This window comes from Narcine bancroftii, chromosome 1, assembly GCF_036971445.1.
Source record: "Narcine bancroftii isolate sNarBan1 chromosome 1, sNarBan1.hap1, whole genome shotgun sequence".
Taxonomy (NCBI): domain Eukaryota; kingdom Metazoa; phylum Chordata; class Chondrichthyes; order Torpediniformes; family Narcinidae; genus Narcine; species Narcine bancroftii.
Genome location: NC_091469.1, coordinates 139,395,598 through 139,420,864, shown reverse-complemented (window position 1 = coordinate 139,420,864; position 25,267 = coordinate 139,395,598). Strand labels below are relative to the sequence as shown.

Sequence of the window (25,267 nt, the reverse complement as noted above, 5' to 3'; positions counted from 1 at the left end):
TTAGGTCTTTATTCTTTGGTGCGTAGAAGGTTGAGAGGGGATTTGATAGAAGTATTTAAGATTATGAAAGGGATAGACAGAGTGGATGTGGATAGACTATTTCCGTTAAGAGGAGGAAAGATTAAAACAAGAGGACATGAGTTAAGAATTAAGGGGCAGAGGTTTAGAGGTAACATGAGGGGGAACTTCTTTACTCAGAGAGTGGTAGCCGTGTGGAATGATCTTCCGGGAGAAATAGTGGTGGCGGAGTCAATTGTATTATTTAAGAAAAGGTTGGACAGGTATATGGATGAGAAGAAGATGGAGGGTTATGGACATTGTGCAGGGAGGTGGGACTAGAAAGGGGTGTTTGGTTCGGTGCGGACTAGAAGTGCCTAATGGCCTGTTTCCGTGCTGTAATTGTTATGTTATGTTATGTTATGTTATGTTACACCTTTGGTTTGTTGGTCTGCACTCCTTCCAATCCTAGTGTTCCTCCTTTAATTCAGATATTTGTCTTATTTCATTTATAACTTGCTCAGGCCCAAAACATCAGAAATAAATGATACATTTGCCTCCTATGGACACTGAAAGACCAGCTGAGATACTCCAGCATTTCTGTGCTTTAACCACAATCACAGCATCTGCCGACTTTCCTGTTTCATTCAGTGTACTGATAGGAACAATGGCAGAGAGAAGGCTGCGAGGTCAGTGGGTAGGTGAGGATGGAAAAAGGGACTGGTGGAAAGCAAACTGTTGGGTGGAGGTGGTGTTGGAAAGAAGGATATGTGAGAGGAAACCTCGATGGATGAGAAGCAAATAGAAAGGGACTGAGGGGAGCAAGTGACTTAAAACTGGAGAATGCATTGTTCATGTCATTGGGCTGTAGACTACCCAGGTGGAATGTGAGATGCTGTCCTTGAAGTTTGCATCTGGCCTCACCCTGGCAATGGAGGAGGTTGAGGACAGGCAGGCAGGAATGGGGAGGGGAATTAACATGAATGACAAACCAGAGCTCCAGTGCGCACAAGAGGACTGAGTGCTCGGCCAAGTAGTCGCTAAAGCCTTCTCCAGCATCTATCCATTTCCCACACTTCTGCCCTCACAGGGCATCCCAAAATAGAAATTTGCCCGTATCTCCTCTGCACATTACAAAATGAAATTGTCAAGTCCCATAGTGAGCAAAGTTTCAACATATTTCTGTCTGGATGCTTAAGGTCACGAGCACATACAACTTTCATAATCCCATCTTCCGTGATTACTTTTTATCTCCTGTGATGGCCTCTTTTTGAGAATGCTTTTCTTAAAGAGCGTATCAAAATGGAAATGTGGAAGTCTCGTCCATAATTCCCCAGGCACCAAGATTGCTTATCTGTATTCTGATGAGCTACATTTCCATAACTCTTCCATTCTTTACTTCTACTTTCTTAGTGACAAGCCAGCTTTTAAAACAAAAAATAATTCTTTGAAAACATAAAGAAAACATTTCCAAAAGGAAGAAATGTCAACCTTTCGAACAACAATGGGCCAGAATTTGCTGTAATGCTACTGAGAATGGATTCTCCATTATTTCTTCACAGATGCACAACAATTTCAGTCAAGGTTGAGATGAAAACTCAAAAATCTGCGATTCAAGTTTCACTGATCTGCAGTTGACTTGTTTTTCAAAAAATAGCCTCTTATCTTCAAAGGCTTTTCTCCAATCCCCACACAAAGTGTCTTGTGGCAAAGCCAAAGGATAACTGAGCCGTGAAAGTCTGCAGGCACTGTGATTGTAGTAAAAACACATTGAAATGCTGGAGGAACTCAGGTGGTCTTGCAGCATCCATCAGAGATAAAGATATATTGCCAACATTTCGGGCCTGAGCCCTTCCTTAAGGAATAAGGATGACATGAGTCAGCTTTGCCCAGATTTGATATTAGCCTGTACAGCAAGGAACTTTTGATATTTCTATATGAAAGAGAGGGAGGCAAATTTGGCCCATGAGTCCACACCATCTTTCAGATCAATCTGTCATCTATTTTCCCTCCTGCCACTTCATTCTCAAAACTCCCCTGAGATTCTATAAGAAACACTACAGGCAATTTACATTTGCCAGTTAACTTGTTCGGGCTGTGGGATGAAACCAGAATACCTAGAAAGAAACCTCATGGTCACAGGCAAAACATGCAAACTCCAAATAGGAGATCGGATTGAACCCGGGTGACCAGAGCCACAAGACAGCAGCTCTTCTAGCTGTGCTACAAGTGACCTTGTGGACAACTCTTTTGGTGGACCTCTAAACTTGTAACAGATGGTTTTTTGACAATTTTGCTTCCATTGAACCTGTAACCACTAAACATCCAGAAAGGTCAGATAAAAGCAATCGTAGCTCGAGGCACCATTGTTCAAAGAAACTTGCAGGTGTCAACACAGTACATCAAACTGGCCTGCTGGGAATGCTGAATAGCTGTTCGCTGGAGACAAGCTTGCCTAATGTGAGAATCCATAGAATTGTTGCCCATGATCCTGCAACTTAATGCAAAGCAAGACCTGCTGGATGGGGTGATGCATCAGTGTCACAATGAATTTTGACCATCTCTCTCATACCTCCGTAGTCCCATTTATTCCACTAGTGAAATGATACAGCGGTTATCATGAAAGCCACCAACTATGCAGTCCTTGTACTCTTTGAAGGGTGAGATTTAATCTTAAAAATTTGGTCAAATCAAAACAAAGATGGTGGCACTGCCGGAGCCATGGTAATGGCAGCACCATTGCTGGTTCAGACCCGTGGGGAGTGGAAGAGCGGAGTTGCAGTACTCTTGTAGGGTTCAGCCACCCAGTAGACCACCGTTGGCTCTGCACGGGCTTTGAATGGCCCGTTAATGGTGGTTTTAGTTGAAATCCCGGGACCGCGGGTCTGCACTCAAGATGGTTGCTCCTGTTCATTGGCAGCAGAATCTGGGTAAGCGGAGGACTGGAGCAGGGGACCAGAGGATGGGAAGATCACTCCCTGTCCAACAGGGAGAAGTGGAGGAGACGCGGGTACGGAGACCATGGCGGCGGACCGATGAAGGGGCTCTGCGGCTGAGGGGACCACTGGTGACTCAAGGCAGGAACCTGCAGAAGCAGTGGACTGCTAGAGACTGCTATCGCGAGACTCACACTTGGCAGCGGACTGCTGGAGACGGGCTGTAGACTGGAAGCGCCAGTTATCGGAACCGGGATGCAAGGAGGTGCTGCAGGGACTGTGGAAGTGCTGGAGGCGAATCTATGGACAGTGACAAATGTTGTGTTCAAGAATAGGTTCTATGGGTTCAAAGAGAATCAAGGCTGGTCATGTGTTATCGACAAACAGGGGAATTCATAGAAGTTCAGATTTATTATCAGAGAACATACATGACATCACGTACAACCCTGAGATTCTTTTTCCTTCAGGTGAGGCAGAATCACCACTAATTGATAGTGGGAGAAAAGATAATTATACAAAAGAGAGAAATGTTAACAAACTGTCGGGGTAATATAGAAAAAAAAAATACACAGTAATAAATAATGTGCAAATAAAAGGCTTTAAATAAATCTTAGATTACGTTTACCAAAAGGTAAAAATACATAATCGCCTTTTCAGGCCTTAGTCCTTCATCAAGGTATGGAGAAATGTTGGCAGACATCCGAACTAAAGAATAGGGGGAGAAGGGGTGCTCACAAAGGCAGGAGGCGATAGGTGGTGAAAGGAAGAAGAGGTCAGCAGCCATGGCTAGGTGAAGGGAGGGGGAAGGAAGGTAGGAGAAGAGGAAAGGGGAAGGGAAGAGGGGAGGGGGAAGAGGACAACAGTTTAGCAGTAATTTAAAAAGTGAATGTGAATGCCATCTGGCTGGAGAGTGCCTAGATCGAAAATCAGGTGTTTTTCCTCCAATTTGCAGTCGGTCAGGCCTGGACAGACATGTGAGTGTGGGAGTGTGGCACAGAACTGAAATGGTTAACTCAGGAAGGTCTCTGTCACTGGTGCGGAAAGGAGCGAAAGTGATCAGTAAAGCAATTTCCCAATCAGTGCCCAGTCTCTCCTATTCAGAGAAGGCCACAAAGGGAGACCTGGATGCAATAAATCAGTCTTGTGGATATACAAGTGAAGTGTTGTGACACTTGAAAGGCCTGTTTGGGGACTCGGACTGTGGTGAGGGAGGAGGTGTGGGCACAAGAGTAACACCTACTGTGACCACAGAGGAAGGTGCTGGGGGTGAGGGGATTAGTGGGGATTGATGAGTGCTCGAGCAGTCAGTCCCTACAGAAGGCAGAGAGGGAAAGAGAAGGGTAGGTGTGTCTGGTAGTGAAATCCTGTTGTAAGTGCCAGAAATTCCAATGGATAATGTGCTGGATGCAGAGGCAGGTGGGATGGTAGGTGAGGATGAGGGGATTCTATGTTTGCTGCATGTGAGGGCAGAGGGGGCCAGAGCACATGAGTGGGAAATAGAGGAGATGTGGGTGAGGGCTGAGCTGATAGAGGTGGAGGGGAAGCCACATTTGTCGAAGAAGGCAGACATTTTGGAAGACATAATCTTGGGAACAGATGAGGCAGAGGCAGAGAAATTGAGAGAAGGAGATGGAATCCTTGCTTGGGACAGGGTGTGAGGAAATGTAATCAAGGTAGTTGTGGGAGTTAATGTGTTTGTAATATATGTCAGTGGAAAGCTTGTGTCCTGAGATGGAGACAGAAAGATCCAGGAAGGAGAGAACATTATCAGAGATGGACCAGGTGAGTTTGAGATCAGGGTGGAAGTTAGACACGAAGAGAATGAAGTTGACACGTTCATCATGGGTACATGAGGCAGCACTGATGTAGTCATTGATATACCGGAGGAAGAGTTGAGGGGTCTTGCCAGTAGGCTTGCAGCATGGATTGCTCCACAAAGCCAACAAACAGGCAGGAATAGCTGGGACCCATGTAGGTACCCATAGCTACTCCTTTGATTTGGAAGAAGTGAGATGAATTAAAGGAGAAGTTGTTTAAAGTGAGGACAAGTTCTGCCACGCAGAGGAGGTAGAGGGTGACTGGTCGGATCTCTGGTCCAGAAAGAAATGAAGTGGGGGATGGAGGTATAAAGGGATTGGACATTCATCATGAAGATGAGGTGGTCCAGTTTGGAGAATCTGAAGTCATTGAAGAAATGGAGGACATGTGAGTTATCATGGATGTAGGTGGGGAGGGATTGGAGCAGAGGAGAAACATTAGAGTTAAGAGTTCAGTGATACAAGGGAAAGGAGAAACAATGGGTCTACCCGGATGGTGGGTATGTGTATCTTGGGTAGAAGGTAAAAATGAGCAGCCTGAGAATGGGGGACATTGAGGATGGTGACTGTGAGGGGGGAAGGTGACCAGAGGTGTTGAGATTGGAAATGGTGTTGGAGAAAATGGCTTCATGTGCCATGGTGGGGTCCTGTGGGAGGGGTAATAGGAGAAGATTCTGTTGTCGTCTGGCATCAGCAAGGAGGAGGTCAGTGCACCAGACCACAACTACATCACCCTTGTCTTCAGATTTAATAGTGAGTTTGGAATTGTTGAGGAATGAAGGGAAGGTAGAGTTTTCAGTGGAAGTACGATTAGAATGCAAGAAGGGTATGGTGAAGTTGAGACAGTTGATGCCTCAGCAGTAGGTGGAAATAAAAATGTCCAAATCAGGCAGCTGGCCAGGACAAGGTGTCCAGGAGGAAGAAGAAGACTTAAAGCAGGAGAAGGGACCTTAGGTGGGGGTGGGGGGTGGGTGTTGGAGAGTCACAGTATTAGAAATAGTCCCAGAGGTGAAGGTGACATAAGAAGAGTTCAGCATTGTGGCGTGCATAGAACTCATTAAGATGTAGGCAGAGAAGCATGAAAGTAAGCCCTCTGCTGAGGACCGAGCACACTGTCTCAAAGAGGGGGAGGTCAGAGGGAATGGTAAAAACCAAGCAGGGGTGTTAGGTGGATTTGGAGAGTTGGGGAGGTCAGAAGGTAAAGGTAGAAGATGGGAGAGGTTGGAGGGAGGAGGGTTGTGGCTTTGGGAGCTCTGGTGAATTGGCGATTGGGGCCAGGGTTCAGGTCTCCACCCCCTACCCAAGACCTCTTTCTCCGGCTTTAAGCCTTATTTTTCCTCCCGATCTCTCATCCTGGCCAGCTGCCCACTCTGGACCTTTTTATTTCCAACTGCTGCTGAGGCATCAACCATCTCGACTTCACCACCCCCCGCTTGTGTTCTAATCTTACTTCCTCTAAACGCTCTGCTCTCCATTCTCTCCGCAACAATCTCAACCTCACCATCAATCCCACAGATAAGGGTGGTGCTGCTGTGGTCTGGCACACTGGCCTCAACTTGCTGAGGCCAGATGACACCTCTCAGTTAACACTTCCTATCAAGCCCTCCTACAGGACTCCACCATGGCACATGAAGCCACTGTCTCCTTTGCCATCTCCAACCTCATCACCTCTGGTCATCTCCCCACCACCCCAAGGCCACCAACCTCATTATCTCCCATCTCCACACTGTTCGTTTCTATGTTCTACCCAAGGTACACAAACCCAACCATCTGAGGTGAGTAAGTCCAGGATCCAATTACATAGTGGGGTATTGAGGCCCAGGTCATTAGTACTGAGGAGATAATGTGTTGAATGCCAGCCTGTAGTTGATAAAGAGCATCCTGATGTAAGTGTCTTTGCTGTCCAGGTGTTCCAGAGTCTTGTGTAGAACTAGTGAGTGTAGAGTCTTGCCGTTATCTAGTGGGATTTGACCTAAGAAGAACATCTCAGGAATACACTACAACCCTGTGTGATGAAAGGAGGGGGAGGGCACCTCACAAACTAATAACCAACCTAACCCATCTGTCAAAAGTTCCCACATTGGCCTCATTAACCACTTCAAAACACACTAAATAATAGAGGAGACAAATCATCCTCGTTCCTGAACCATTGCCTGGGAAGAAGAAGGTTTGTTTAACCTGTTACATCTTTTAAGATTTTTTTGTTCAGAAGATAGGCATCAGTCCATAATGTTGTCACCACAGCAGGCATTTCTCTTTTAAATCTCTAATTCACAATTAGTTCTTAACTGTGACCATGAAGCTTATAAACTTTATAAGTATTGCACAACAAAACACTTAAATGGTCATGCCTGTTTTATGGTTGTTCCACTGCAGAACTATGAGAAGGAGGTTGCAGTTTTACCATCATACTGCAATATAAACATTCTCTTTTGAATAAGATACCTAATTAAGTTTAGTTATGCTAAATTCCTCCTTCACAAAGGAAGAATTGCTGACCTCCCTAATCCACAGTTGAAGAAACATTGGGCTATTCCAATTGCCAGCAAATCGATCCTTTATGAACAACTGGCAAAGATCAATGTTTATATATCTTGGCAAATTGAGTTCTTTGTGACAGCTATTAACCTTGCAACTCATTTTATATATGTGTGTGTGTGTGTGTGTGTGTGGGTGTGGCACGCCTGTGTTTGTATACATCGTATCTGTGTGTGTATGTCTATATGAATGTGGGTGTGTATGTTTATGTGTGTATACACTGTATCTGTGTGTTTGTTTGTGTATGTGTGAGTGTGTGTCTGTGTCTGTCTGTATGTATTTGTGAGTGTGTATGGGTGTGTGTCTGCCTGCCTTTGTGTGTTTTTATGTATCTCTGTGAATGTATGTGTGTATGTGTGTGTATCTGTGTCTGTGATGTATCTGAGTGTGTGTGTGTCTGTGTCTGCATGCATCTGAATTTATCTGTGTGTGAGTGCATGTGTGCGTGTGCATGTGTGCATGCACATGCGTGTGTGTCTGTGTATGCATGCGTCTGTATTTATCTGTGTGTGTGTGTGTGTGTGTGTGTGTGTGTGAGAGAGAGAGAGCGAGAGGGTGCGCACACATGTACATCTGTATTTCCAAACAGTTCTTGTATTTCAGCATTTATTTCTTGCTCGCTGAAGGTATGGCATTGATATTCTGGGTGATATGATGTCAGTCAATTGGAGATTACAGTGTGATTGGAAGTCTTCAGCAGTTGACATCAATTGAAAAAGGATTTGCACCAGAAAGGCAAAGTAAAAAGATGTAAAGATTGTGTGATGCATAATCACATCTGGTCACTCAAGAAGGCAGATCTTTTCAGGTGATGCTTATCTTTGACTGGTACTAGTTTTGATGAAGGATAAAGAACATAAGAAGTAGAAGCAATTGTAGGCCACACAGCCCCTCATGTTTCCTCTGTTAATCAGTTAAATCATGGCTGGCCTCAGCGTCACTTTCTTTCCCAGTCCCTACAACATTTGATTTATTTGTTATTCCATCCTCTCTCTCACCACTGATGCACTTAATACTTCAGCAGCTTCAAGAAACCTCTCCTGCTCTCTCTCCAGCTGGGAAAATATTAGCCAATAATCAAGTGATTATTATCCCAGTCTTCGTGCTTATGGCATGCTTACAGGGATGATCATAGTCCAAAAACACTTGCAATAAAATTCCTATATTCCTCTCCCATTGTTTAAAAATCCTGATGGCTGGCTCACACTGATTTTAAACTCACTGGACACCCAGTTTTGGACGTTGCTTTTAACCTTAGAGCAGGGGTCATCTCCTGCATCCAGTGCTCCCATTGTGGTCTCCTCTACATTGAAGAGACTGAAAGATCAGTTTGTTGAGCACCTCAGCGCCACAATAGGGTAGACCTCCCAGTGGCCACCCATTTCAATTCCGTGTCACATTCCCTTGCTGATGTGTCTGTCCATGGTCTCACGCACTGCCAGACTGAGACCACATGCAGAATGGAGGAATAACATCTCATCGTCCGTCTGGGCATCCCTCCCCCCCCCCCCAATCAGATGGCAGTAACATCATCTTCTCTGCCTTTTGTTAACCCCCAACCCCCCCCTCACCCCACCTTCCTCCCCATTGCCTTTCCCCAGATCCGTCTCTCTTCCTTTTCCCTCTGTCTCTTTTCACAGAGCCAAATATCAATTGTGACCCCTCCTTTTATCATATGTAATTAACACTTTTTGATGGTCTGGGCTCCTCCCCCAGCCAATAATGTCACTATTTTGAACTTCTTATGCTTGCTTATCCCTTGAAGAAGGGCTCAGGCCCAAAATGTCGCCAATATCTTTATCTCCTATGGACGTTGCAAGACCGGCTTAGTTACTTTTTAACGACATTCAGAGCATCTGCAGACTTTTGTGTTTCACTAATCTGAGAGCAGTCCCATTTCTTACACCTAATATGGAATTGTAGCTGCAAAGCATTGAACTGGAAGTCAATAAAGACGATCATCAAAACTGTCGAGAAGATCACTGGCGGTCTCTTTTTTTAAGGAAAATATGGGTTGGCACAATATCGAGGGCAGAAGGGCCTGTACTGTGCTGTAATGTTCTAGATTCTATTCCTTAAAGTCCCTCTAATCAAGCTTGTTTTACTGAAAAGGTATTATACTATTGAGTGTTATCTGAAAAAGTGAATTAAAAGTGCTTTGGGATTTGATAGGATAAAAAAAAGACACCGATTCTGGAACTGCTGGAATGGCGGTTCTTCTGCTGGTGTGAATCTAGCAGAGGAGAGAGCAGAGATACAAGGCAGCTCCAAAGGGTTCAACTGCCTGGAACTAATGCTGGAAGCTCTGTACAGGTGTACAATGTTTTTTTAAGAGGAGCCAACAGTGTTTTTAATCCCAAATCCTGTAACCACTGAACTGTGCACAGGATGGCATTGCCTACGCTAATGGCAATTCTTCCTAATATTCAGAGCTTTTGTATCTAGCCTTATCCAGGTTACATTCATATCCCTTTAGACATCAAAACTCCAAATCCTTGCAGATAGTTGCCATAGACTCCTTTAGAAGTTGGCATCCAAGTTGCAGACTCTGGGGAGCAGCATACCAGGACAGGAAACAAAAAAACAAGGAGAGCATCCCCTGCTGAGAAGGAGAAGCAGAGGAGACAACCCTACAGGATGTTCTTTACGGCGGAGGACCATTGAGGAGCTCAGCGGCTGAGGGACCCTCACAAGTTGTGGGCATCTTGTGGTCAGAAGCCCCACACGGGGTGCAGGCTGCTGGCTGCTAGAGACTGGGTCATGGGAACAAGGTCTTGGAGCTGGAATTGAAGAGGGGGCTAAGGGAAAGAAAGGCTTCCGAAGGGCATTTCACAAAGGAACATAATTTATTAAGAGAAGACTTCACTGGTCCGGAGAATTCAAAGGAATTATTTATAAATTCAAACCTAATGTTTGAGTATACGGGCTCCAAATCTGTAAAAATATAGAATATTTACCTCTCAAATTATACGTGATTTTTTTTTCCCAAAGGTATACAACTTTGAATCTCTGTTTGCCATCTTCTTGATATTAAAGAATATCTGATTTCCAAGTAACAGCAATACATTTCCTTGTTATCACTTGAGCTAATTTAATGAATTTCAATTGAAAATCTGATAAATATAATTTAGGAGTTGTATTTTCAAAATTCCCCATCAAAAATAACTCAGGATTCAATGGAAATACACCTGTAACCTGTTGCAAAAATATACTTACAAAAATCCAAAAAGGTTTAACTTTTGAACAAGACCATGTAGAATGAAAAGTTCCAGTATCTTCACCACATCTAAAACATCTATCTGATATATCCGATATCCATTTATTCGGGTCTTGAGGGGTAATTGATATAATTGATATAAAAATTATACAGAAATAATCTATATCATACATTGATAGTATTGGATGTAACATCTTTACATAGATTTTGCCAAATTTGTTGATCTATTGATATATTTAAATTGTGTTCCCATCTTTCCTTTGACTTAATTATACCTAATTTAGGTGTTTTCTCTTCTAATTTCATATATGCTAATGAACATCATTAACTAGGTGAAGAGGGTTTCATCTGATAATAGGGGTAACTCAGGGTCTCAGTATCCCTGTGTCAAGTAGCTCACTTCCTGATGCCTTAAACTCTTTCCACAAATCAGGAGTGTGACGAAGTTCTCCTTGTTTGTCTGAATGTGTGCAGTCCCAACAATGTTCAGGAATATCAACATTATCCAGGAAGAAGTAGGTTTCTTGAACATCCTTCTCTGCATTTATTGCCTCCATCACTACTGAAGACTGGCTGCAGGACATTCCGCTTACAACATCCTGGAACTCCTTACCCAACATTATTGCAGGAACACATTCAGCAGAAGGATGCAATGGCTCAGGAAGGCAGTTCACTTCCATGTTCATAAAGGCAACAAGGGATGAGCATTAAACTCTTGCTTTGCCAGTAACAGCTACATCCCAAAACTATTTGGTGATCTTACATTACTCACAAAGAATAGCCTCCATCAGTGCTATCCCTGTAGAAGAATGGCCTTTTAGAAGGCCCTGACCTAAATTGTTGACTATCCTTCTGCCTCCACACTTTCCACTTGACCCATTGGGTTCTTCCATAAACAGGCAACTGTTTATCCTGAATCTCTGTCCTAAAATCATACTTCATAAGTTTGAAATTTCCCTTTTAAGTTTCCATATAACTTCCTCCTATGCTTCTAAGCTCCAATGACTATCGAAGCAAACTGCTCAACATCTGCCAATCCAATTCATCCAAGGAATAAAAGCAATGAACCTTATTGTACTTTTTACAAATTTCTTTTATTTACCATTATGGAAGTTCCACTGTGTTTTTTAATTTTTTTTTTTATTTAGACATAATAGCAAGGCAACAGGCCATTTCGGCCTATGAGTCTGTGCCTCCCAATTTACACCTAATTAATCTACACCCCCAGATGTTTTGAATGATGGGAGGAAACCAGAGCCCCTGGAGAAAACCAATGCACACACAGGGAGAACGTCCCAATCCCCAACGCTATAAATGCATTGCACTAACCTCTACACCAACCCTGCTGCCCCTTTATGTTGTGTTGGGACCATCCTTACAAAGACAAATCAGCTTTGAGATTTGTATTGGCAAAGCAGTAGTTTATTAAGGACAATACGAGGGAGCCTTTTCTCTTGTTCTTTCTTCCATCATCTGCTTTGTCCCTTGGGCTACTCAGTCACTGGACATTGAAGCCCTCTGTTGGAATATATTCTGTGCTTTCAGTGGTTGTTGGGTTAGATTTGTCACTTGAGACCTTAGAGAAATAAATCTAAGTGTTCCTCTGCAATGATGTAAAAATTACTTACAGAAATGGCTAGAAGGATTCTCCATTGTGTGGTCCTGTTCATCAATACGGCCCTTAGGAAGGGCAGTCCCTCCCACAGAAGATTGGAAATATCTGTCAGCCAGCTGTCAAAGAAATATCAAAATATTTTTCTGACATTCAAAATCCATTAAAAAAGTGTAAATATTCTAGAACCAATATAAAAGTTAATGTCAAAGAAACATTAAAAAGTGCAAGAATTCCTCAAACACTGAAACATTTTATTACTTCTGTTACATCATAGTCCAGCAGCAATAGAAATTCACCAATACAATGTTATCTTCAAAACAATAATTTATTTTTAATAAATATTAATAATATAATAATATCTTACTTATCTCTAATCTTAACCCCAACAATGCACAAATGTATATGTGTGTGTGAACTACCCAAACCATTGCAGCTTAGGTACAATTCTGAAAAAAAATCTTTGTTGAAACTTCAAACTTTTAAAACTATTGTTCAGAAGTGATTATGAAGTAATTGAGACACTGAGTCATCAAACTTTTTAAAACTCACGAATTCTTGTTGAATTGCTTTCAGAGAAATGCTTCTTCATACAAATGATTTGTCACAACTTCTACCTTTCTTGTGTTGGGGTTTTGAAGATTGTGACCTCCACAATGCTTTCACAGGTCCAGGCAAGGGCCAGATGAAGTAACTGTCAAAATGGTCATGATCCAGATGGAAGAATTATTTACTTTCTTTAGCCAGATGTAGGTCCGTCAGAAATGAACATTAAAATGGCCACAGTAGCACTGCTCTCTCTCTTGACAAATAGAAGCACATGGAGTGAGCATCTTCCTTCAAAGTCACTCTAATTCTGAGTCTTCAGATGATTTTCTGATGAACTAAAATGCTTTCTGAAGTATTCAATCACATGACTTCCTTTGATCAAATACAGTGTTTTTCTGACAAAAATTTCCAAAAAACATAAGTCAACAAGAAAATGGCCCAATATGTTTAAACAGATGTCTCTTTGAGTGAACATTTATTTTTTTAGGTTTTCAATTGAGATCAATAATGTAGGTTTTATGGCCACCCTTCACTACACATTAATAACCTGGGACTGGAAAGAGTAGAGAGCACCAAGTTCCTTGGAGTCCACTTAAGTAGTGACCTATCCTTGATACAAAAAATTGCACTTGCTAGGAAAGCACAACAGTGGCTGCACTTCCTGAGAAGTGTCTACAAGAGTTCAATCTAGAGTGTCCTGGCTGGCTACACCTCAGTGCTGTTGAGCATTGGATCAGAGTTCAATCCACAGGACCATAAGAATGGCAAAGAGGATCACTGGGATCTCCCCCCAACCCCCACCCCATTGACATGATCTACTGGGATCATTATCTGAAGAGGGTTCGCAAAATCATTAAGGACCCCTACCACCCCACCCACAGCATCTTCCAGCTACTGCTGTTGGAGACGAGATACAGAAGTAGCCCACAGCCAGAACCATCAGTCTGAGAAACAGATTCTTCCCATAAGCAATGAGACTGCTGAATGACTGATGAATTGCTCATACAATCTCTCCGAGACTCAACTATCTATGTCACAATATATATTTATTTTATATAAATATATATAGGGCATATTAATCATTTGTAAATACGTGTTCTATGTCCATATATGTGTTTGCATGTTTTTACACCATGGACTGAAGAATACTGTTTTATCCAGTTGTAGTTTACAATTGGACAATAGAATTAAACTTGAACTTAATTTTAAAGTGTAAAGAAAGACAAGATGCAGAGTTGGGTGGAAAAGTGGCAGAAGGAGTTCAATCTGGATGAATGTGAGGTGATGCATTTTGAAAGTTCAAACCAGAAGGCTGAGTACAGGGTTAATGGTTGAATACTTAATAGTGTGGATGAACAGATGAACCTTGAGGATTTGGAGATGGATGGATATTAAGGAGATTGAAGATTGTTTTGAAAATGGAAAATTTTTCACATTTGAACAAATAAGGAAAAAACTTAATGTGCCTAACAATATTTTGTTATTAGTAAATTAAAGCTTTTTTAAAATCTGGCAAAATAGGTCTTAGTTTGATGTTACCTAATCAAAGTGAAATAGAATTACTGATTTGTAATAGTATTGTAACTAAATTTATTTCAGAATGTATAATTTATTTTGAATGAATGCCCCCAAAATTGGGGTGCATAAATCAAGATTAAGATGGGAATGTAGCGTGGTTGCTACGGTTATAGCTCGGTTTCTAGCTCGTGGTAGAAAGAAGACTCGCACACCAATAGAGTGTAATCAACACTGACTTTATTGGACTTCATATCTGCCTTTTTATAGGCAGCCATTCGTGTCACCACTGGGGCGTGGCTTGAGCGATTGTTTGTTCTGGATGTGTGGGCTTGGATTGGACCCCCTACAATCCGCTGGCTGTGATTGGCCAACTCAACTGCTATTCCTGCGGCCTATGAGAGTGGCAGCTCATCCAGCTTGCTCTCTGCTTGATCATCTTGTTCCGTGACTGCTTGCTGTGTCGTCCCGTGGAGTGGGCTGTAGGCCACTATATGACCACCCCCCCAGAACCGATGATCGGTACACTGTCTTTTGGTGGCCAATCCCTGCACCATGTGATTGGGAGAGTAACTGGCTGGATAATATCCAAATGGGCCGATTTAAGCCGGTCAAGCATGAAGGTCTCCTCCCTGCCGCCAATGTCCAAGATTCAGGTGGAGCCATTGTGTCTGATGATGCGGTATGGCCGTACACAAGGCCAGTGAAGGGGTGGTTGGTGGGCCTGATGTCGGACAAAAAGGTAGTGAGTCTGGAAAGTTTTTTAGGACAAAGGTACTGGCTTGCACAAGAGCTCTGGGCCTAACTGGGGCTAGTGAGCCCAGGCACTCATGCAGTTGAGACAATGTAGCTGCCAGGAGCTCCCTCAAGTCCTCAGAAGCTGCCACAAATTCATCCAGGATGACTAAGAGCGTGGGATAGATCAACTCGGCAGAGAATGCCTCGAGATCCTCTTTTGGGGCAGTGCAGATGCCTAGCACGACCCAAGGGAGTTCATGTGCCCAGTTCAATCTGGTGAGGCGGGCCATCAGAGCTGTCTTCAGATGCCTGTGGAACCTTTCCACCAGCCCGTTGGCCTGCAGATGGTATGCTGTGGTGTGGTGGAGTTGAGTCCTGACAGCATTTGCTGAGGTGGTCCACAGGCTGGAAATGAATTGGGCCCTCCTGTCAGATGTTAAGTGTTCAGGGACCCAAAAATGTGCCACCCAGGTGTTCAGTAATGCCCGTGCATATGTCTCCATAGAAATTTCAGGTAGCACCACTCCCTCTGGCCATATAGTTATCGGGTCATCCATGGTCAATGGATAACATGCACCTCTGGATATCGGAAGCGGCCCCACAATATCGATGTGCACGTGGCTGAAACAGCAGCATGCTGGTTCGAAAGGCTGCAGAGGGGCTTTAATGTGTGCTGAACCTTGGATGCTTGGCACTGAATACATGTTTTGGCCCACTGAGTGACCTCTTTACAAAGGCTGTGCCAGACATACCAGTTCTAACTACAGTTGTGATAATGAGGTGAGCCAAATTATGGACTGAATCAAAAACTTGCCTCCTCCATGCGACCTGTAAGATGGGGTGCTGTTTACCAGTCGAGGTGTCACAGAGTAGCGTGGGGTGTTCTAGATGTCCTCCATTTGCAGGTCAGTAAATGCTGTCCGTTACACTGGTATGTCAGGGTCTGCTTGCCTCGCATCTGCCAGGCATGCATAATTGATACCCAGGGCAGGGTTGCACACTGCTAGCATAGCCAGATGGGATATGGCATCAGCTACCACATTGGATTTGCCAGTGATATGTTCAATGTCTGTCGAAAATTCAGATATGTAGGACTGGTGCCGCTGTTACCTGGCTGACTTTGGGTCTGCACCTTGCTGAAAGCAAAGGTAAATGGTTTGTGGTCTAGGTAAATTTTGAACCTCCTGCCCTCCAAGAAGTAATGGAAATGCCAAATTGCCAGGTATAACACTAACAGCTCCCTATCAGATGCCCTGTACTTGAGCTCTGGTGGCCTGAGATGTTTACTGAAAAAGGCTAGCAGCTGCCACTCTCCTTGACTAGTTGTTCAAGTCCACCCTTGACAGCTGTGCTGGAGGCGTCTATCGGAGAGAATTTGGGGCATCTGTCCTGGAATGCACAAGGAGGGTGGCTTTGGCTAGAGCATCTTTGTGGCTTGGAAAGCCTTGGTCACCTCCTGTGTCCATTGAATGTCTTTACTGGGCCCTGCCATGAGGGGAAATAGCGGACTCATGATGTGTGCCACTGCAAGTATGAAGCAATGATAAAAAATTGATCATACCTGCAAACTCTTGCAGTCCCTTCATAGTCATTGGTCTGGGGAAGGAACGAATAGCATCCACTTTGGTGTGTAACAGCCTTGTTGGTCAATGTGATGGCCCAGGAAATCAATTGTCACTTGGCCAAACTGACACTTGGCCAGATTGATGGTTAAACCACTCACTTATCTTGGAGAACAATAGTCTTAAGTGAGTGGCGTCCTCAGTATGGGTGTGGCTGGCTTTTAAAATGTCATCAAGGTAGACAAAGATGAAGTGCAGATCCTGGCCCATTGCATCCATCAACCTTTGGAAAGTCTGAGCTGCATTTTTCAGCCCAAGTGGGGTTATGGTGGCTGCTTTGGGAATGTCATCGGGGTGAATTGGGATCTGATGATAACCCTTGATGAGGTCCACCTTGGAGAAAATCTGTGCCCCTTGTAGATGAGTGGTAAAGTCCTGGATATGGGGCATGGGATATTTGTCTGGCACAGTAAACTTGTTAAGCACTGGTAGTCCCTTCATGACCTCCAACCTCCAGCTGCCTTAGATACCACATGGAGGGGGGAGGCCCATGGGCTACTGGACAATGCCAAATTCCTCCATCTTTGGAAACTTTTCTCTAGCCAGGTTGGGTTTCTTGTGGGGAAGATGCCACACCCTGGCATGAAGGAGAGGGCCCTCCGTAATAATTTGGTGTCTCACCCCATGTTTGGGTTCTGCTGAGTTGAAATGGGGTGTAGTGATGGAGGGGAATTCCGCTAAGATAAGAGCGAATTTGTTGTCAGCAGTACTCACCGAGTGTAGATGGGGGTTAGTAAGTTTGGTGCCCTTGAACGAGAAGGTCCGAAATGACTGGGTGTGTACCAGCCGACACCCCTTAATGACCACCAGTAGCAAGTTGACTCCTCATAAATTGGCTGTCCTGAAAGTGGACGGGTATTGCACGGGCACCAAATGTCTGAATGTTGGAGCCATTTGCTGCTCGAAGCTCTTTCTGCTGCGGGCTTCTAGGCTGGATGGGGAAGAAATGTTGGCCCGACAGGGAGCCTTGGATGTGGAGGAGGCTATGCAGTAGGCCAGTCATCGCAGCCATCAATGATGGCCAGCCTTGGCGTTTACCTGGAATGTGCAGGGTGAGTGGCATCGACAGGTCTTGGTACCTCATCGTTGATAATAGAAACAGTACTTCTCACCGGTGGGATGCATTGATTGGGTGGTGTTTTGGTTGGACGGTTGGTCGGACCGTTGGTCAGTGGGCTTCCTGGCTGGGCAATGCTGATGAGATGCTGTCACCTGTTTAAGTGAAGGGTAGGAGTCCCTCTTCACCATTTCTTAGCATGTCCTGGGATTGCTGATGTCTTCCTCCACGATAAGCAGCCAAATGTATTCAGGAAACCGCTCCAGAAAGATCTGCTGGAACAGCAGGCAAGAGGTGTGCCCATCGTTGAGAGGAGGGCTGAAGGGACCCTGTCCCCCAAACCATCAATGTGCAGCAGTTGGGCCGCACGTTCGTGCTTTGAGAGCCCGAAAATGTGGGTTAATAGCTCTTTGGTGGCCACATACTTCCCTGGCTCTGGGGGCTGCTGGAGGAAGTATATGGTGCGGGCTGCAGTGTGTTAATCGAGGGTACTAACCACATGGTAGTAGTGTATATTGTCTGCAGAGATCTGGCGACTGTCGAACTGTGCCGTGGCTTGCTGAAACCACACACGTGGTTGTGACGTCCAGAAGCTCAACAGCTTCAACACTACGACCTTAATTGGAGGCTGTTCCTCCATCATTAGGTCCAAACTGCCATTTCAACCAGTTGGGGTCACCAATGTAGCGGGGTCGCTATGTTTATAGCTCAGGATATACCTTGAGGAAGAAAGAAGACTCGGACACCAAGGGAGTGTAATCGACACTGACTTCATTGGGCTGCACCTTTGCCTTTTATAGGGAGCTGGCCGTGTCACAACTGGGGCATGGCTTGAGTGAGAGTGGGAGAGAGTAAGAGAGGGAGAGAGAGAGAAAGAGAAAGAGAGAGGGAAAAGGAGAGAGAGATAGAGGGAGAGGGAGAGAGGGAGAGAGTGAGTGGGGGAGAGAGAAAGAGAGGATAGAAAAAGAGAGAGGAAGAGGGAGAGAGAAAAAGAGAGAGAGGCTGAGAGAGAAAAAGAGGGGGAAGGAGACAGTGAGAAAAAGTGAGAGAGAGGGAGAGGGAGAGAGAGTGAAAAAGGGAGTGAGAGTGGGAGAGGGAGAAAACGAGAGAGTGAGGGAGTGAGAGACAGAGAGAGGGGGATTGAGAGTGAGAGAATAGAGAGAGAAAGGGAGAGAGAGGGAGAGGGAGAGAGAGGGAGACAGAGAGGGAGACAGAGAGGAAACAAGAGAGAGAGAGAGGGGGGAGAAAGAGAGGGAGAAGGAGAGAGAGCGAGAGAGAGGGAGAGAGTGTGTGTGATTGGTTGTCCCGGATGCGTGGGCCTGGATTGGATCCCCTGCAATCCGATCCGCTGGCTGTGATTGGCCAATTCGACTGCTATTCCTGTGGCCTATGGGACCAGGTGTCTCATCTGCATGCTGTCTGTCCTATCGCTGAGTTTGACGACTGTTTGCTTTGTCATTCCATGGAGTGGGCTGCGGGCTGCTACAGGAAGTAGATTTACAGACACAAAAAAATTAAAAGAATTGGATGGAGTTATATAAGAACAGTATGACTAAAATTATAAATGTAAGATGTAAGTTGTTTCAATATAATTTTTTTACATCAATTATATTAGACTCCACAAAAATTAAACAGATTAAATCCTGTTATATCAGATTTACGTTTTAGATGTAGATCTGCGATTGGAACTTTATTTTTGCATTTAACTTGGCAATGTCCTAAAGTTAGGCAATTTGTTTAGGAGTAGGTAATTTTTTAGAATAAATCATGCGGGTCAAATTCCCACGAAATCCGATATTATTTTATGGAGTAATATTAAGGCTATAAGGCCAAGACTAAAATTAAATATGTATTAAATTGAATTTGTGTTAATTGCTTTAGCAGTTTCTGGGAAATATATAGCGATATTGTGGAAGTCAGAAATAGATTTAGCAATGGAAAGATGGCACGCAGAACTTCGTAGTTGTATACCATTAGAGATTACTTACCTGTGAGATAAATGTCATGTTTTTTGGAAAATATGGTGCCCATATTTACAAAATCTGGGTTTTAGTGTTTAATTGGCTCTCTGAACACCTCATTTCTTGGTAATGTCCAATTGATTTTATTGTATAAATGTTTTATTTTCTTGGCATCCTCTGTTTTTTTCTTTCTTTTCTTTTTTGAGCAGTTGGGGAGGAGAGTTGGGAGGGTGAGATTATAAATAATACATATATAATTTTATTTTGAAGTAATTTCTGGATTTGAATGTAATGTGGCGGCGCACATCCTCAAGGCGAACCAGCCCCGCTTGTATCGCCACGGGGAAATGGCGTCGTCGGAGGTTTCTCTGACTCCAGCATCCCTTCCAGCGCGCACCCGGGGCAGCGATTATGATGTCACAGTGCACCAGGTGACTGAGCTCCCGCTGCCCTTACAGGGACGCACTGAATATGAATAAAACCTGTCATTAACGACCCTCAACGTGGTTGCTGTGTTTCTTCCACTGCTCACACCGCCACAGTGGTGACCCCAATGAGCCCAGATGTTTTTCTGGATTCAAAACACCACGGTTTCAGCAGAGGTTTAACGCTGTCTCCATCAAGCTTTCCCCCTTTTGGACCCACCGACCATAGTTCGGGCAGGCAGAAGAACAATTTCAACTCTGCAACATCTCGTCAGATGCCACAATGTTCTATCATGTCATGACCACTCTGGACCAAGATATGGCTGCGAGGGTGGATGACATCCTCCACCACCACCCCCCGGCTACGGGCAAGTACACTGCCCTCAAAACCAGCTGCTTGGAACTGTCGGGATACCTCCCCAGCAATGGGCTTCCAGGCTCCCTCACCTTTTATAGGGAGCTGGCCGTGTCACAACTGGGGCATGGCTTGAGTGAGACTGACAGCTGATTGGTTGTCCCGGACGGACCGTAGTCCGTCGGTGCAGATGGATGAAATGCTGGCCCTGGCAGAAGACCACAAGCCTTTTTTTTCTCTCCCACCAAATATTCCTGGAACAGATGCCAGAGGACATCCAGTTGCTCCTCACAGATGAAGACATCTTGAACCCAAGGAGAGGAGCTGCCCGTGTGGATGCCCTCTGGCACACAAAGAGGAGAATGAGGCAGCCCTCAACCAGGTGGCATGACCAGGAGCCAGCCAACTTCAAGCTGCTCCCAAGACCAAGCGAGAGGAGGCCCAGTCGACCTGATATTTCTACCACCAGCGCTGGGGAGTCAAGCCCGTAAGTGCCGCCAGCCCTGTGGGTTTCAGGGAAATGACCAGGCCAGCTCCCATTGATGGTTATGATGGTTGGCCACACAAACAGCCTCCTTCATATGATGGACAGATCCACCGGCTGTAGACTCCTGGTCGACACAGGGGCTGAGCTCAGCGTCCTTCCCCACACAACATTAGAGACTTGCACCTGATCTTGAGGTCCAACCCTGCGGGTGGCCAACGGCTCCACCATCAGGGCCTACGGCACCCGCAGGGCACAGATCTAGATTGGGAAGGAGAAGTTCCTCTGGAGGTTCATCCTAGCCTCCATGGGCACCGCGCTGTTAGGGGCTGACTTCCTCAGAGCTCAAGGCTTACTGGTTGACTTGAAGGGCAAAAGGCTGGTTAATGCCCGATCGTTCCTTTCCACCCGACTGGACACAGCAGAAGCCCACAGACCTGAAATCACCACCAGAGTTGCCCCCAGGGATGAGTTCAACGAGATCCTCCACAAATTCCCTGCCATCTTAGAGCCATGGTTCAACACCGCCCTGTCCCAGCATGGGTTCTTCCACCACATTGCCACACAGGGCCCTCTCCTGCATGCTAGACCCAGACGGTTGCCACCCAAGAAGCTCCAGCAGGCAAAAGAGGAGTTCTCCAGGCTCCAGGAACTGGGAATCGTCTGACGCTCGGACAGCACCTGGGCATCGCCCCTCCATATGGTCCCAAAATTGTCCAGGGACTGGAGACCGTGTGGGGTCTACTGTCAGTTGAATGATGCAACCACCCCTGACAGGTACCTTGTGCCCCACATACAGGACTACTCCGCCAACCTCCACGGTGCACGGGTCTTCTCCAAAGTGGACCTTGTGCGGTGATGCCATCACATTGTGGCCATTATCACCCCTTTTGGCTTTTTCAAGTTCCTCCATATGCCCTTCGGTCTAACAAATGCAGCCCAAGCTTTCCAGGGCCTCATGGACATGGTTGGAAAAGACCTGGACATTGTGTTAATTTACCTGGACAATATTCTCATTGCCAGTCGCAACCGCGACAAACACAAAGCCCACATCCGCACACTCTTTGCCTGGCTGGCGTACTTCGGCCTCATGATCAACATGATCAAATGTTAATTTGGCAAGGAGTCCCTCTAGTTCCTGGGGCACACAATTTCTGCAACTGGGGCCACACCGATGCCGGAGAAGATGGTGGCTGTTCAACGATTCCCCAAACCTTCCACCCTGAAAGGCCTCCAAGAGTTTGCGGGAAAGGTGAACTTTTACCATCATTTCATCCCGGAGCCATGCGCACCATGTGCCCATTGTTCGTGTTCATGGCCACCAAAGAAAAGACTTAATCGTGGTCAGAGGAGGTGGACAGGACTTTCATCACGACAAAGGAGGCTCTAGCCAGCGCCACGCTGCTGGTGCACCTGCGGTTAGACGTGCACATGGCGCCCTCCATGGACACCTCAGCAACAATAGTGGGGGGGGGGGGTTCTGGAATAGTGGCTTGATGGACAATGATGCCCGCTGGCCTTTTTCAGCAAGCAACTGCACCCCCTGGAGCTCAAATACGGCCTTTGACTGGGAGCTGCTGGCGCTGTATTCGGCCATCCACCATCCACGTCGGCTTTGTGGACTGCCATCTCGGGCGTCAAACTCAAAGATGTCCAGGTGTCCAGCTGCCCAGACACATTGCTCTGCGATGTCTCAACAGGCACACCACATCTGGTGATCCTGCCGCACTAGAGGGTGAAGGTCTTCAGTCTGATCCACGACCTCGCTCATCCACCGGTAAAGACAACCATGCGGATGGTTGTGTGTGGCAAGAGCTGAAGAAGGAGGTGGCGGAACTGGCCAGGAACTCTACCAGGTGCGAGACCTTCAAGGTCCAGCGATACACCCGAGCCCCCATCCAGAACTTTGACCCGGAAGTTTGCAGATTCCAACACATCCACATTAATGTCATCGGGCTCCGGCCATTGTCCAAGGAGGCTCATTGCCTCCGCGGAGACATGCCCCAGGACTCTCGTCAGCCAATGGATCGGCCGTTTCAGAGTCCTGGCACACATCACTAGCGACAGAGGCACGCAGTTCATGTCTGCCCTATGGACTGAGATGGCAAAGCTCCACCACACCACAGCATACTACCCGTAGTCAAATGAGTTGGTAGAGAGGTTCCACAGGCACCTGAAGGCATCGCTTATGGCCAGGCTCTCTGGACCAGACTGGGCGGAAGAACTACCCTGGGTCTTCCTCTGGATGAGGTTGGCACCCAAGGAAGACCTGCAGGCTTCAGCAGTGGAGATGGTCTATGCCGCACCACTTTCCCCGCCAGGTAAATTATTCGGCCCAGACCCTGACACCACGGCCACTGACAAAAACGTGCTGGTGGACCTATGCAGGCGACTGGCCTCCCTAGCTCCCCCACTCCCGGCACAGCACAGCACCTGGCCGTTTTATTACCCCAAAGACCTCAACTTGGCCCAGTTCATTTTCGTGCAGAGGGGACCACAATGTGCACCACTACAGCGACTGTACGAGGGGCCATAAAAAGTCTTGCATCGGTCCAGCAGAACCCTCACGCTGGACATTGTGGGGGAGAGAGAAAATTTTTATGGTGGACTACCTGAAAGCGGCCAGTGCAGACAGCCATGCCCAAGTTCCGGAGCCAGCTGCCAAAGCAACAGGACGCGTAGCCGGTTCTGGAGGGTTATGTGGTGGTGCACATCCTCATAGTAAACCAGCCCCGCTTGTATCGTCACGTGGCGGGGCAGCCATGGGGAAATGGCATCTCAGAGGTTTCTCTCTGACTCCAGCGTCCCTTCCAGCGCCCACCCTGGGCAGCGATTATGACGTCACAATGCACCAGGTGACTGAGCTCCTGCTGCCCTTAAAGGGACATGCTGAATATGAATTAAAATAGTTATTAATGACCCTCAACGTGGTGGCTGTGTCTCTTCCACCGCTCACCCCACCACAGTCATATAATTATGACTGTGGATTAAAAATTACAAATAAAATAATTTTTAAAAATCCTTGGGGCCCAAATCCATACATTTCTCAAGGTTGCTGTGCAGGTTAATAGGATAGTTAAACTAATGGATGCTGGGCTTCATTAATAGGAGATTTCATTCAAGAGTATGTCCAAATTTAAAAATTAAATTAAATTTTAAAAAAATTAAGTTGAGAGATCATATTCCAACTCTTCAAATCTCTGGCTTGACCTTACTTTAAGATTTGTGTTTCGTTCTGGTCACCTCATTATAGGAAGGATGTGGAAGGTAAGGCAAAGGTGTAGAGACTTACCAGGATATTGCCTGGATTGGAAAATGAGTCCTCTGAGGCAAGGTTAGCTGACCTTGGACTTTTCTGTTTGGAGTGAAGAAGAATGAGAGGAGACTTCTTAGAGGTCTACAACATTCTGAGAGGCACAGATAAGGTGGATAGCCAACAGCCTTTTTCCCAGAGCAGGAGTAGCAAACTCCAGAGAGCATCTGTACAACGTGAAGGGAGGAAAGTTTAGGGAAGACATCAGGGGTAATTTTCTTTACACAGAGAGTTGTGGGTACCTGGTTTGCATTGCCAGGGGTGGTAATGCAGGCTGAAACAATAGGAGCATTTAAGAAACTCTTAGACAGGTACATAGATGAAAAAAAATAGAGGTTTACAAGGTAGGAAGTGTTTCATTTTTTTTTGGTATGAATATATAGGTTAGTACAACATTGCGGGCCAAAGAACCTGTACTATGCTGTAATATCTTTGGTCTATGTTCAAATGAAGTGATTGGCAGCAGATTTCCTTCTCCAAAGGACTCCAATGTTAGTGAAATGTATTGCTTGTGACAAGTGTTTAATCAATTTGCTCTGATATGAATGGTATTTATGATGCATAATGCATATATTAAGGTGCTTTTTATCAACTACAGTTCGACATTTAACACCGTCATCCCCACAAAACTGATGAGCTAACTCCACGGCCTGGGAGCTAACACCCCACTGTGTAATTAATCATAGATTTCCTCACCTCCAGACCACAATCAGTGAGTATTGGTAAGAACTTCTCCTCCACAATCTCCTTGCACCACCAGGTGCTACCACTCTGCCATCAGACTCCTCAATGACAAACTCAATCAGAGACCCATATATGGACTCTTATTGTGCACTTTATTGTTTGATTTTCCTTGGTCTCTCTGTATTGCACTGTCAGTTTGTTTACATTCATTATCTGTTTATAGTTCTTTTATTTGTTTACATATTCATGTTGTGCACAGTTAATTTTTAGACTACCAATTAGGGGTAATTCTGCCATGCCTGTAGGAAAAAGGAATCTCAGTGTTGTATGTGATGCCATGTATGTACTTTGACAATAAATCTGAAATCTGATCACTACCTTCAGTCCTGTCTGGTAAATCTTCCCATACTTAGATTACCAATGTTTGAGAACAAAATTCTATGACAG

The 25,267-nt window shown here is 45.4% G+C and overlaps 1 protein-coding gene across 3 annotated transcripts in view; it reads right to left on the bottom strand.

The window, feature by feature from the left end:
* The window catches only part of LOC138764598 (uncharacterized), an 81,361-nt gene extending 57,722 nt beyond the window's left edge, over nt 1-23,639 (bottom strand). Inside the window, exons 1-2 of one of the 3 annotated variants that reach the window (XM_069940725.1) lie at nt 23,436-23,639; nt 12,134-12,236 (exon numbers count right to left, since the gene is read on the bottom strand). In XM_069940725.1, the coding sequence (XP_069796826.1) occupies nt 12,134-12,236; nt 23,436-23,462 (130 nt within the window). In that variant the 5' untranslated portion in view covers nt 23,463-23,639. Of the gene's footprint in view, nt 1-12,133; nt 12,237-14,404; nt 19,081-23,435 lie in introns of those variants that run through there. The other 2 variants (XM_069940719.1, XM_069940721.1) reach the window with 2 other exon arrangements.
* Nucleotides 23,640-25,267: the final 1,628 nt, after the last annotated feature.